The sequence below is a fragment of the Bufo gargarizans genome, chromosome 1 (assembly GCF_014858855.1).
Source record: "Bufo gargarizans isolate SCDJY-AF-19 chromosome 1, ASM1485885v1, whole genome shotgun sequence".
In the NCBI taxonomy this organism is placed as follows: domain Eukaryota; kingdom Metazoa; phylum Chordata; class Amphibia; order Anura; family Bufonidae; genus Bufo; species Bufo gargarizans.
The window spans coordinates 434,009,214-434,023,765 of NC_058080.1; the positions used below are offsets into that span (position 1 = coordinate 434,009,214).

At 43.9% G+C, this 14,552-nt stretch overlaps 1 protein-coding gene across 2 annotated transcripts in view; it reads left to right on the plus strand.

The window, feature by feature from the left end:
- Positions 1 to 14,552, plus strand: part of LOC122932503 (programmed cell death 1 ligand 1-like) — a 63,406-nt gene that overhangs the window by 34,925 nt on the left and 13,929 nt on the right. For both annotated transcript variants that reach the window (XM_044286967.1, XM_044286976.1), the window contains exon 7: positions 1,687 to 1,962. In XM_044286967.1, coding sequence (XP_044142902.1) covers positions 1,687 to 1,962 — 276 coding nt within the window. The remainder of the gene's footprint in view (positions 1 to 1,686; positions 1,963 to 14,552) is intronic.

Sequence of the window (14,552 nt, forward strand, 5' to 3'; positions counted from 1 at the left end):
TCTACATCTCTGTGCAGTTCTTGGCACTGTTGCCTGGCTGCAGGCTCCCTCAAATACTGGCTGCAGGCTGACACCGGTGTATGCTGGTTTCATGGGGCTGCGTGCTGGCTGCGGTGGAGTGTGTGAATTGTGGCTTCCCGTGTCGTGTCTGCATCTCTGTGGTTACTGTTACTGGTGCCGTGCAGGCTGGCTGCATGTGCTTTGTGTACTGGCTGTGGGTGTTCCCATGTATGCTGGTTCTGCGATGAGTGCTGGCTGTGGCCTTGAGTGTGAACAGGGTCTGAGTATGTATGCATTTTTGTTTGTGTCACTGTGACACGGGTTGTTTGTGCTCTGACGTACTGGCTGCGGTGGACTCCGTGTATACTGGTTGCAAGGGAAAATGTCCTGTACTGCAGCCTGTGTTCACTTCTCTGTTCATGCAGGCTCCCCTCCCTGTTTGGTTCTGATGGGGTTAACATTCCCTGATCTGTTCCTGGGTGTGTCTTATTAGGTGCCCTCATTTTTGCAGCTATCTCTACCTGTGAGCTGTGGGGCTTGTGGTCAGTCTATCTTCTGCCTTGCTGTGTGTTGCACCTTGCTGCTCACCCAAGGGGTTTTGCTATCTGTCCTTGTTTGTGGTGTCGCCTGTTGTTGTTGTTGTTGCCTTGTCTGATCTTCTGTACCTGTCCTGTGATGTTGATGTTGTTATCCTCCCCCATGCCTTGCCTGTTCTTCTGTTCCTGTTCTCTGTCTGGATCCACTCTGTTCTATGTCTAGCCTAGCAGTGCTCTAACTGCGTCTGATACCCTGGAAGTGCTAAACTGCTTCTGATCCTGCCTATTCCATGTCCAGCCTGGCAGTGCCTACTGCTTCTGATCCAGTCTGTTCTTTGTCTATCCTGCAGTGTCTTACTGCTTCTGTTCCTGTGTTTGTCCAGCCTTCGTGAGATGGTCCCTGGGTTCTCTGGAGGGAGGATCTCTAGTCTGTGCGCAGTTCTGCCTGAGACTGCCATGCTTCCATTCCGTTTGGATTCCAGGCACCTGCTTCTGTGCTGGTTCCCGTCTATCTTGTTGTCTGATCCATGTCCTGTGTTTGCTTGGGTTCCAGTCCTGTTGTCTGTGGTTTTCTGCAGGTTGTGGTCAAGTGTACCGGGACCTTCCTGGAGGTGCGACCAGTGAGCCCTCGGCCCAGTTCATCCCCACCACCCAGGGGCTCTGTGAAGAACAGGCTCACTGGCTCTCTGCCCTCTGGGTTTTGCCTCTGGTCTGCCGGTGTACTTGGTTCTGTGGTAGTGCTACCACTATTGCTTAACCTGCTTTACTGTCATGTTCTTTTATTACATGTGTAATAAAGTATTCTGTTGGTCCCTAGTCTGTTATCTGCCTGTGTCCTGTTTGCAAGACGTCCCAGAGGTCTGCCTTGGGCCTCCGGCACGTAACAGAAATGATCATGCAGATAAATTATCAGTGGCCAGACTACAAAAATTGTCTGTGAACTCACTTTAACCATCCATGAACCTATATTAGAACACGGTAATTTCTTCCACTGAAAATAAATCCGGAAGATTCCCATTCAGTGACTGTAAACATCTTGTCCTCATGGCTATGTACAGTTGTATAGAGAAACATAATTTATATTACGTTGCCTTGTACGTAATGGGTATTTATATTTAATGTGATAATTTTTTTGTAATTTTAATTACAGCATCGTACAGTAAAATTGCAAATTATTCAGAGGTATCAGAAGACAATCAAATATCTTTCACATGTGAGTCATCAGGTTTTCCTGAGGCAGAGGTTTACTGGAAAAAAAATGGAGTTAATGTAAGTTCTCTGGTAACTACTTCCCACACTCAGATTGAAGATGGATTGTATATAGTAACAAGCACAATCAAAGGCATTGACATGAATCACCTCTACCATTGTGTATTCTGGAACAAAGCACTTAAGGAAGAGACAGAAGCTTCACTCAAATACTCAGGTACTTTCTAAAAATTACTGTAACCAAAGCTAAATGGCAATTTAAAGGGAGTGTGTCACCAAAAGGTCACCTTCTGCGTTGCTTACATAATGCTGTAGCACAAATAAACATGATTCAAATGGTACCTTTGTTTCTTTTTCTTATGCACACAGAAGGCAGAGGGGTCTGGGCACTTACTGGCCGAACGATGCCCCTGAACACTTGTGAGCCCTAATTTACATATAATTAAAAACACGTTTTTGCTGTTTATGAACATCGGAAGAAAGGAAGAAAGCTACCATTTAAATTAAGTTTATTCGTGCTACAGCATTATGTAAGCGGCGCAGAAGGTGACATTTTGGTGACAGACTCCCTTTAATACTTGCAATGTGAGGCTTTTTATACCTAAGAATATATCTAAAACCATATGTACATAATGACAAAATAATTGTCACGTATGCAAAGGAAGATAAGATCATTTAGATTTTTTGTTTGGCATTTTCCATTTAAAAACTAGTTTTAGAATGGTACCGCCATGGGTACTATCCTTCAGGCCAACAATGTACATGGCTGTGAAAGGTTATTTTATCTGAAGATCTTTACTTCCTCCATCATACAAAATACATAAATAATAACAATAATAATTAAAAAAAATTACATGAAAATGTCAAACCTATCTACTTTGGTGCAAACAGATGTATTGGTGCATTTATCTAGAAGAAAGGAGGAGTTAAGAAAAATAAGTATAAGAGCTGAGGAATCAGATTGTCACATAGAGTATTGGTTATTCTTCCTTTCTGATGAAATATTACTGAACACTGAAATGCATATTGCTAATAAGTATATTGTACACAATTTTCCATTTTTTCAATACTTACAGCATTTAAAAAAAGATGGTTCCATCTAAACCAAGGTGTGATTGAATCTCATGAAACATTTCATAATTCTAGTTCTGCAGAAGAGAAAATATTCTTACTGCTGAATAATGAGATTACTAAGAAAAACATCCTGCCAAAACTGCTTACTTCCACCAGATGTATATCAAATCTCTTCTAGTTTTGCAACTTTGTCCTTTCAAAGCTGTGCATGTATTTTACATGTCTTTATGGAAATCACAAGATCAATAGCCATGCTAATGAAATGCAGCTGATAAAAATATGGAAACAAAAAGGCACATTTATTTAGACTGGTGTTTTAGACTCCGGTCTTAATAAAGCAGGCCGTGGATACGTCAAAGTTATTAAGGAGCATAGGCACGGTCACATGTCCCTTATTAGCCAACAGAAGCTCGCAGGTCCTACTCCAGGTTGCCATAACAATTGATCACAGGTTTTAGCAGTTTGCAGGTCCTTGAATATTCAGTCATATGACATATGACGACACAACTACACTGCTACATGCCTGGGGGGCAGGAGCCACTATTAAATTGATGGGCGCTGTGAAGTTCACTGTTAAAGGGGCGGTCACTGTGGAGGTCACTCTTAAAGAAGCGGGCACTGTGGAAATCACTGTTATAGAGGCGGGTACTGTGGAGGTCACTGTTAAAGGGGCAGCCACTATGAAGGTCACTGTTAAAAGGGGGGTCAATGTTACAGGGCGAGAACTGTGGAGGTCACTGTTAAAGGGGCAGGTACTGTGGAGGTCACTGTTAAATGGGCAGGCACTGTGGACGTAACTGTTAAAGGGGCGGGCACTATTAAAGTGATGGGCAATATGGAGGTCACTGTTAAAGGGGCGGACACTGTGGAGGTCACTGTTAAAGGGGCGGGCACTATTAACCACCTCAGCTCCCCTAGCTTAAACACCCTTAATGACCAGACCACTTTTTACAATTCTGCACTACACTACTTTCACGGTTTATTGCTCGGTCATGCAACTTACCACCCAAATTAATTTAACCTCCTTTTCTTCTCACTAATAGAGCTTTCATTTGGTGGTATTTTATTGCTGCTGACATTTTTACTATTTGTTATTAATTGAAATTTACCAAAATTTTTGCAAACAAATGACATTTTTCACTTTCAGTTGTAATATTTTTTTTTTTACTACATTTCTATATACATTTTTCTCTAAATTTATTGTTCTACATGTCTTTGATAAAAAAAATGTTTGGGTAAAAAGAAAAATGGTTTGGGTAAAAGTTATAGCGTTTACAAACTATGGTACAAAAATGTGAATTTCCGCTTTTTGAAGCAGCTCTGACTTTCTGAGCACCTGTCATGTTTCCTGAGGTTCCACAATGCCCAGACAGTAGAAAAACCCCACAAATGACCCCATTTCAGAAAGTAGACACCCTAAGGTATTCGCTGATGGGCATAGTGAGTTCATAGAACTTTTTATTTTTTGTCACAAGTTAGCGGAAAATGATGATTTTTTTTTCCCTTACAAAGTCTCATATTCCACTAACTTGTGACAAAAAATAAAAACTTCCATGAACTCACTATGCCCTTCACAAAATACCTTGGGGTGTCTTCTTTCCAAAATGGGGTCACTTGTGGGGTAGTTATACTGCCCTGGCATTTTAGGGGCCCTAATGCGTGAGAAGTAGTTTGAAATCAAAATGTGTAAAAAATGCCCTGTGAAATCCTAAAGGTGCTCTTTGGAATGTGGGCGCCTTTGCCCACCTAGGCTGCAAAAAAGTGTCACACATGTGGTATCGCCGAACTCAGAAGAAGTAGGGCAATGTGTTTTGGGGTGTATTTTTACATATACCCATGCTGGGTGAGAGAAATATCTCTCTAAAAGTCAACTTTTCCCATTTTTTTATACAAAGTTGTCATTATAGAGAGATATTTCTCTCACCCAGCATGGGTATATGTAAAAAGACACCCCAAAACACATTTCCCTACTTCTCCTGAGTACGGCGATACCACATGTGTGACACTTTTTTGCAGCCTAGATGCGCAAAGGGGCCCAAATTCCTTTTAGGAGGGCATTTTTAGACATTTGGATCCCAGACTTCTTCTCACGCTTTAGGGCCCCTAAAATGCCAGGGCAGTATAAATACCCCACATGTGACCCCATTTTGGAAAGAAGACACCCCAAGGTATTCAATGAGGGGCATGGCGAGTTCATAGAAGTTTTTTTTTTTGGGCACAAGTTAGCGGAAATTTTTATTTATTTCTTTTTTCTCACAAAGTCTCCCTTTCCGCTAACTTGGGACAAAAAGTTCAATATTTCATGTACTCAATATGCCCCTCAGTGAATACCTTGGGGTGTCTTCTTTCCGAAATGGGGTCACATGTGGGGTATTTATACTGCCCTGGCATTTTAGTGGCCCTAAAGCATGAGAAGAAGTCTGGAATATAAATGTCTAAAAAATTTTACGCATTTGGATTCCGTGAGGGGTATGGTGAGTTCATTTGAGATTTTAGTTTTTGACACAAGTTAGTGGAATATGAGACTTTGTAAGAAAAAAAAACCCAAACAAAAAAAAAACAATTTCCGCTAACTTGTGCCAAAAAAATGTCTGAATGGAGCCTTACAGGGGGGTAATCAATGACAGGGGGGTGATCAGGGAGTCTATATGGGGTGATCACCACCCTGTCATTGATCACCCCCCTGTAAGGCTCCATTCAGATGTCTGTATGTGTTTTGCAGATCCGCGGTGTCCATGTTTTGCGGATCCACGGATCCATGGAATGGATCCGCAAAACACATACGGACGTCTGAATGGAGCCTTACAGGGGGGTGATCAATGACAGGGGGGTGATCAGGGAGTGTATATGGGGTGATCACCCCCCTGTCATTAATCACCCCCCTGTAAGGCTCCATTCAGACGTCCGTATGTGTTTTGCGGATCCGCGGTGTCCGTGTTTTGCGGATCCACGGATCCGCAAAACACATACGGACGTCTGAATGGAGCCTTACAGGGGGGTGATCAATGACAGGGGGATGATCACCCCATATACACTCCCTGATCACCCCCCTGTCATTGATCACCGCCCTGTAAGGCTCCATTCAGAGGTCCGTATGTGTTTTGCGGATCCACGGATCCATGGATCGGATCCGCAAAACACATACGGATGTCTGAATAGAGCCTTACAGGGGGGTGATCAATGACAGGGGGGTGATCAGGGAGTCTATATGGGGTGATCACCCCCCTGTCATTGATCACCCCCCTGTAAGGCTCCATTCAGACGTCCGTATGTGTTTTGCGGATCCGATCCATGGATCCGTAAAACACATACGGACGTCTGAATTGAGCCTTACAGGGGGGTGATCATCCCATATAGACTCCCTGATCACCCCCCTGTAAGGCTCCATTCAGACGTCCGTATGTGTTTTGCGGATCCGATTCGTGGATCCGCAAAACACATACGGACGTCTGAATGGAGCCTTACAGGGGGGTGATCAATGACAGGGGGTGATCAGGGAGTCTATATGGGGTGATCACCCCCCTGTCATTGATCACCCCCCTGTAAGGCTCCACTCAGACGTTCGTATGTGTTTTGCGGATCCGATCCGTGGATCCGTAAAACACATACGGACGTCTGAATGGAGCCTTACAGGGGGGTGATCAATGACAGGGGGGTGATCAGGGAGTCTATATGGGGTGATCAGGGGTTAATAAGGGGTTAATAAGTGACAGGGGGGGTGTAGTGTAGTGTGGTGCTTGGTGTTACTTATTACAGAGCTGCCTCTGTCCTCTGGTGGTCGATCCAAGCAAAAGGGACCACCAGAGGACCAGGTAGCAGGTATATTAGACGCTGTTATCAAAACAGCGTCTAATATACCTGTTAGGGGTTAAAAACATCGCATCTACAGCCTGCGGCTGTAGATCCACTCGCTTACCTGCAGTTCCTGTGAACGTGCGCGCCTGTGTGCGCGCGTTCACAGGAAATCTCGCGTCTCGTGAGATGACGCATAGATGTGTGACTCTGCCTGAGACAGCCGCCTCCGGAATGCGATCCTGCGTTAGGCGGTCCGGAGGCGGTTAAAGGGACGGACAATGTGGAGGTCACTGTTAAATATCTTTGACATCCTGGTATAGAGAACCCTTAGAAGCATCTTATATATAACCCAGATCTTATCAGATTTAGACGGAGCTCTACACTAACGATATACTCTCTCCTCTAAACTGACCATAAAGTTCATCCTATCTAAAAACTCCAAAAGAATGAGAGTTCACAATCAATCCAAAGCTTGGCTTTTAACTTCCGAGCTTTATTAAAAATACTTTGTAAAGCAAGTTTAGCATACTCATCCACAGCTACATCATCTACCCAGTCCAAAAGGGGGAAGAAGAGAGTTGGACCAGTTAAACTATACACAGGGTGGTGTAGGTATCGTTGTGAAAGCCTTTCAGCTCCTCCTCTCTCGGCATCTAGTTGACTTTTCTAGGAAGTAAAGCCAGAAAAAGATGAGGATGGTCATCATTAAGACCAGGCCCCTCTAAGGAATGCAGACTGGATGGTATTAGTTGGCACTCTGGCACTGGAATAATACAGGCTTCCATCTTATTGGTATTGAATTCTTCTATTATATTGTTTTCAGCCACACTGTCCCTAGAGCATGAGTGCTTGTCATGTCTCTCCCTATGCTTAGCTCACAGGACAATGGTGGAGACCGCACAGGATGTGGATTTTATAGGACTGTGACATCACAGGGGATGCTATCTGCGGATTGGCTGGCTGCATGGCATTATGAGTGATTTTCCATCGGCTTGTCAGCAGCCCTTAGTTTTACTTTGTAACATGTGCAGTTGCCATTTTAGGAAAACCTGATTTGGAGTCTTTGCAAATCAAAGTTTTCATAAACTGTGGACCAAATTCTGATTCGAATGCTTTGCTTTGTTCAACACTATCCCCAACTAGGGATGAGCGAACTCGAACTGTATAGTTCGGGTTCGTACCGAATTTTGGGGTGTCCGTGACACGGACCCGAACCCGGACATTTTCGTAAAAGTCCGGGTTCGGGTTCGGTGTTCGTCACTTTCTTCGCGCTTTTGTGACGCTTTCTTGGCGCTTTTTGAAAGGCTGCAAAGCAGCCAATCAACAAGCGTCATACTACTTGCCCCAAGAGGCCATCACAGCCATGCCTACTATTGGCATGGCTGTGATTGGCCAGAGCACCATGTGACCCAGCCTCTATTTAAGCTGGAGTCACATAGCGCCGCCCGTCACTCTGCTCTGATTAGCGTAGGGAGAGGTTGCGGCTGCGACAGTAGGGCGAGATTAGGCAGATTAACTCCTCCAAAGGACTTGATTAACTGATCGATCTGCAGCTGTGGATCATTGAGCTGCTGATCCTGTTTTTAGGCTGCACAGACCGTTTGTCAGTCTCATTTTTCTGGGGTGATCGGCGGCCATTTTGTGTCTTGTGGTGCGCCAGCACAAGCTGCGACCAAGTGCATTTAACCCTCAATGGTGTGGTTGTTTTTTGGCTAAAGCCTACATCAGGGTGAAGCTGTCACACCAAGTGCATTTAACCAGCAATAGTCTGTTCATTTTTTGGCCATATACAAAATCAGGGGCAAGCTGCGCCTGTCACCAAGTGCATTTAACCCTCAATGGTGTGGTTGTTTTTTGGCTAAAGCCTACATCAGGGTGAAGCTGTCACACCAAGTGCATTTAACCAGCAATAGTCTGTTCATTTTTTGGCCATATACAAAATCAGGGGCAAGCTGCGCCTGTCACCAAGTGCATTTAACCCTCAATGGTGTGGTTGTTTTTTGGCTAAAGCCTACATCAGGGTGAAGCTGTCACACCAAGTGCATTTAACCAGCAATAGTCTGTTCATTTTTTGGCCATATACAAAATCAGGGGCAAGCTGCGCCTGTCACCAAGTGCATTTAACCCTCAATGGTGTGGTTGTTTTTTGGCTAAAGCCTACATCAGGGTGAAGCTGTCACACCAAGTGCATTTAACCAGCAATAGTCTGTTCATTTTTTGGCCATATCCCAGTCTAATTCTGTCACTAAATCCATACCGGTCACCCAGCGCCTAAATACTAGGCCTCAAATTTATATCCAGCTAAATCTGTCCCTAGTGCTGTAGCTGGGCGAGTTATTTAGTGTCCGTTCAAGCACATTTCTTGTTCTGGGTTGAAATACAATTCCCAATTTAGCAATTTCATAATTTAGTGGTTCCTGCTATATCAGAGCTATTTGAAATCTATCCCAAAAAGGGTATATAATATTGAAGGTGCACATTGGGTCATTCAGAATAACTTCACACACACCCGCTACTGTGTATTTCCAAGTCTAATTCTGTCACTAAACCCATACCTGTCACCCAGCGCCTAAATACTAGGCCTCAAATTTAAATCCCTCTAAATCTCTCGTTACCCACCGCTGTACTGTTGTTGCTGGGCAAGATATTTAGTGTCCGTCAAAGCACATTTTTTGTTCTGGGTTGAAGTACAATTCCCAATTTAGCAATTTCATAATTTAGTGGTTTCTGCTATATCAGAGCTATTTGAAATCTATCCCTAAAAGGGTATATAATATTGAAGGTGCACATAGGGTCATTCAGAATAACTTCACACACACGCTTCTGTGCATTTCCAAGTCTAATTCTGTCACTAAATCCATACCGGTGACCCAGCGCCTAAATACTAGGCCTCAAATTTAAATCCCTCTAAATCTCTCGTTACCCACCACTGTACTGTTGTTGCTGGGCAAGATATTTAGTGTCCGTCAAAGCACATTTTTTGTTCTGGGTTGAAGTACAATTCCCAATTTAGCAATTTCATAATTTAGTGGTTTCTGCTATATCAGAGCTATTTGAAATCTATCCCTAAAAGGGTATATAATATTGAAGGTGCACATAGGGTCATTCAGAATAACTTCACACACACGCTTCTGTGCATTTCCAAGTCTAATTCTGTCACTAAATCCATACCGGTGACCCAGCGCCTAAATACTAGGCCTCAAATTTAAATCCCTCTAAATCTCTCGTTACCCACCGCTGTACTGTTGTTGCTGGGCAAGATATTTAGTGTCCGTCAAAGCACATTTTTTGTTCTGGGTTGAAGTACAATTCCCAATTTAGCAATTTCATAATTTAGTGGTTCCTGCTATATCAGAGCTATTTGAAATCTATCCCAAAAAGGGTATATAATATTGAAGGTGCACATTGGGTCATTCAGAATAACTTCACACACACCCGCTACTGTGTATTTCCAAGTCTAATTCTGTCACTAAACCCATACCTGTCACCCAGCGCCTAAATACTAGGCCTCAAATTTAAATCCCTCTAAATCTCTCGTTACCCACCGCTGTACTGTTGTTGCTGGGCAAGATATTTAGTGTCCGTCAAAGCACATTTTTTGTTCTGGGTTGAAGTACAATTCCCAATTTAGCAATTTCATAATTTAGTGGTTTCTGCTATATCAGAGCTATTTGAAATCTATCCCTAAAAGGGTATATAATATTGAAGGTGCACATAGGGTCATTCAGAATAACTTCACACACACGCTTCTGTGCATTTCCAAGTCTAATTCTGTCACTAAATCCATACCGGTGACCCAGCGCCTAAATACTAGGCCTCAAATTTAAATCCCTCTAAATCTCTCGTTACCCACCACTGTACTGTTGTTGCTGGGCAAGATATTTAGTGTCCGTCAAAGCACATTTTTTGTTCTGGGTTGAAGTACAATTCCCAATTTAGCAATTTCATAATTTAGTGGTTTCTGCTATATCAGAGCTATTTGAAATCTATCCCTAAAAGGGTATATAATATTGAAGGTGCACATAGGGTCATTCAGAATAACTTCACACACACGCTTCTGTGCATTTCCAAGTCTAATTCTGTCACTAAATCCATACCGGTGACCCAGCGCCTAAATACTAGGCCTCAAATTTAAATCCCTCTAAATCTCTCGTTACCCACCGCTGTACTGTTGTTGCTGGGCAAGATATTTAGTGTCCGTCAAAGCACATTTTTTGTTCTGGGTTGAAGTACAATTCCCAATTTAGCAATTTCATAATTTAGTGGTTCCTGCTATATCAGAGCTATTTGAAATCTATCCCAAAAAGGGTATATAATATTGAAGGTGCACATTGGGTCATTCAGAATAACTTCACACACACCCGCTACTGTGTATTTCCAAGTCTAATTCTGTCACTAAACCCATACCTGTCACCCAGCGCCTAAATACTAGGCCTCAAATTTAAATCCCTCTAAATCTCTCGTTACCCACCGCTGTACTGTTGTTGCTGGGCAAGATATTTAGTGTCCGTCAAAGCACATTTTTTGTTCTGGGTTGAAGTACAATTCCCAATTTAGCAATTTCATAATTTAGTGGTTTCTGCTATATCAGAGCTATTTGAAATCTATCCCTAAAAGGGTATATAATATTGAAGGTGCACATAGGGTCATTCAGAATAACTTCACACACACGCTTCTGTGCATTTCCAAGTCTAATTCTGTCACTAAATCCATACCGGTGACCCAGCGCCTAAATACTAGGCCTCAAATTTAAATCCCTCTAAATCTCTCGTTACCCACCGCTGTACTGTTGTTGCTGGGCAAGATATTTAGTGTCCGTCAAAGCACATTTTTTGTTCTGGGTTGAAGTACAATTCCCAATTTAGCAATTTCATAATTTAGTGGTTTCTGCTATATCAGAGCTATTTGAAATCTATCCCTAAAAGGGTATATAATATTGAAGGTGCACATAGGGTCATTCAGAATAACTTCACACACACGCTTCTGTGCATTTCCAAGTCTAATTCTGTCACTAAATCCATACCGGTGACCCAGCGCCTAAATACTAGGCCTCAAATTTAAATCCCTCTAAATCTCTCGTTACCCACCGCTGTACTGTTGTTGCTGGGCAAGATATTTAGTGTCCGTCAAAGCACATTTTTTGTTCTGGGTTGAAGTACAATTCCCAATTTAGCAATTTCATAATTTAGTGGTTCCTGCTATATCAGAGCTATTTGAAATCTATCCCAAAAAGGGTATATAATATTGAAGGTGCACATTGGGTCATTCAGAATAACTTCACACACACCCGCTACTGTGTATTTCCAAGTCTAATTCTGTCACTAAACCCATACCTGTCACCCAGCGCCTAAATACTAGGCCTCAAATTTAAATCCCTCTAAATCTCTCGTTACCCACCGCTGTACTGTTGTTGCTGGGCAAGATATTTAGTGTCCGTCAAAGCACATTTTTTGTTCTGGGTTGAAGTACAATTCCCAATTTAGCAATTTCATAATTTAGTGGTTTCTGCTATATCAGAGCTATTTGAAATCTATCCCTAAAAGGGTATATAATATTGAAGGTGCACATAGGGTCATTCAGAATAACTTCACACACACGCTTCTGTGCATTTCCAAGTCTAATTCTGTCACTAAATCCATACCGGTGACCCAGCGCCTAAATACTAGGCCTCAAATTTAAATCCCTCTAAATCTCTCGTTACCCACCGCTGTACTGTTGTTGCTGGGCAAGATATTTAGTGTCCGTCAAAGCACATTTTTTGTTCTGGGTTGAAGTACAATTCCCAATTTAGCAATTTCATAATTTAGTGGTTCCTGCTATATCAGAGCTATTTGAAATCTATCCCAAAAAGGGTATATAATATTGAAGGTGCACATTGGGTCATTCAGAATAACTTCACACACACCCGCTACTGTGTATTTCCAAGTCTAATTCTGTCACTAAACCCATACCTGTCACCCAGCGCCTAAATACTAGGCCTCAAATTTAAATTCCTCTAAATCTCTCGTTACCGCTGTACTGTTGTAGCTGGGAAAGTTATTTAGTGCCCGTCAAAGCACATTTTTTGTTCTGGGTTGAAGTACAATTCCCAATTTAGCAATTTCATAATTTAGTGGTTCCTGCTATATCAGAGCTATTTGAAATCTATCCCAAAAAGGGTATATAATACTGAAGGTGCACATTGGGTCATTCAGAATAACTTCACACACACGCTTCTGTGCATTTCCAAGTCTAATTCTGTCACTAAATCCATACCGGTCACCCAGCGCCTAAATACTAGGCCTCAAATTTATATCCCGCTGAATTTGAATACAATACATTGGGCCAAATAATATATTTGTTGTTGTGGTGAACCATAACAATGAGAAAAACATCTAGTAAGGGACGCGGACGTGGACATGGTCGTGGTGGTGTTAGTGGACCCTCTGGTGCTGGGAGAGGACGTGGCCGTTCTGCCACATCCACACGTCCTAGTGTACCAACTACCTCAGGTCCCAGTAGCCGCCAGAATTTACAGCGATATATGGTGGGGCCCAATGCCGTTCTAAGGATGGTAAGGCCTGAGCAGGTACAGGCATTAGTCAATTGGGTGGCCGACAGTGGATCCAGCACGTTCACATTATCTCCCACCCAGTCTTCTGCAGAAAGCGCACAGATGGCGCCTGAAAACCAACCCCATCAGTCTGTCACATCACCCCCATGCATACCAGGGAAACTGTCTCAGCCTCAAGTTATGCAGCAGTCTCTTATGCTGTTTGAAGACTCCGCTGGCAGGGTTTCCCAAGGGCATCCACCTAGCCCTTCCCCAGCGGTGAAAGACATAGAATGCACTGACGCACAACCACTTATGTTTCCTGATGATGAGGACATGGGAATACCACCTCAGCATGTCTCTGATGATGACGAAACACAGGTGCCAACTGCTGCGTCTTTCTGCAGTGTGCAGACTGAACAGGAGGTCAGGGATCAAGACTGGGTGGAAGACGATGCAGGGGACGATGAGGTCCTAGACCCCACATGGAATGAAGGTCGTGCCACTGACTTTCACAGTTCGGAGGAAGAGGCAGTGGTGAGACCGAGCCAACAGCGTAGCAAAAGAGGGAGCAGTGGGCAAAAGCAGAACACCCGCCGCCAAGAGACTCCGCCTGCTACTGACCGCCGCCATCTGGGACCGAGCACCCCAAAGGCAGCTTCAAGGAGTTCCCTGGCATGGCACTTCTTCAAACAATGTGCTGACGACAAGACCCGAGTGGTTTGCACGCTGTGCCATCAGAGCCTGAAGCGAGGCATTAACGTTCTGAACCTGAGCACAACCTGCATGACCAGGCACCTGCATGCAAAGCATGAACTGCAGTGGAGTAAACACCTTAAAACCAAGGAAGTCACTCAGGCTCCCCCTGCTACCTCTTCTGCTGCTGCCGCCTCGGCCTATTCTGCTGCTGCCGCCTCGGCCTCTTCCTCCGCCTCTGGAGGAACGTTGGCACCTGCCGCCCAGCAAACAGGGGATGTACCACCAACACCACCACCACCACCTCCGTCACCAAGCGTCTCAACCATGTCACACGCCAGCGTTCAGCTCTCCATCTCACAAACATTTGATAGAAAGCGTAAATTCCCACCTAGCCACCCTCGATCCCTGGCCCTGAATGCCAGCATTTCTAAACTACTGGCCTATGAAATGCTGTCATTTAGGCTGGTGGACACAGACAGCTTCAAACAGCTCATGTCGCTTGCTGTCCCACAGTATGTTGTTCCCAGCCGGCACTACTTCTCCAAGAGAGCCGTGCCTTCCCTGCACAACCAAGTATCCGATAAAATCAAGTGTGCACTGCGCAACGCCATCTGTAGCAAGGTCCACCTAACCACAGATACGTGGACCAGTAAGCACGGCCAGGGACGCTATATCTCCCTAACTGCACACTGGGTAAATGTAGTGGC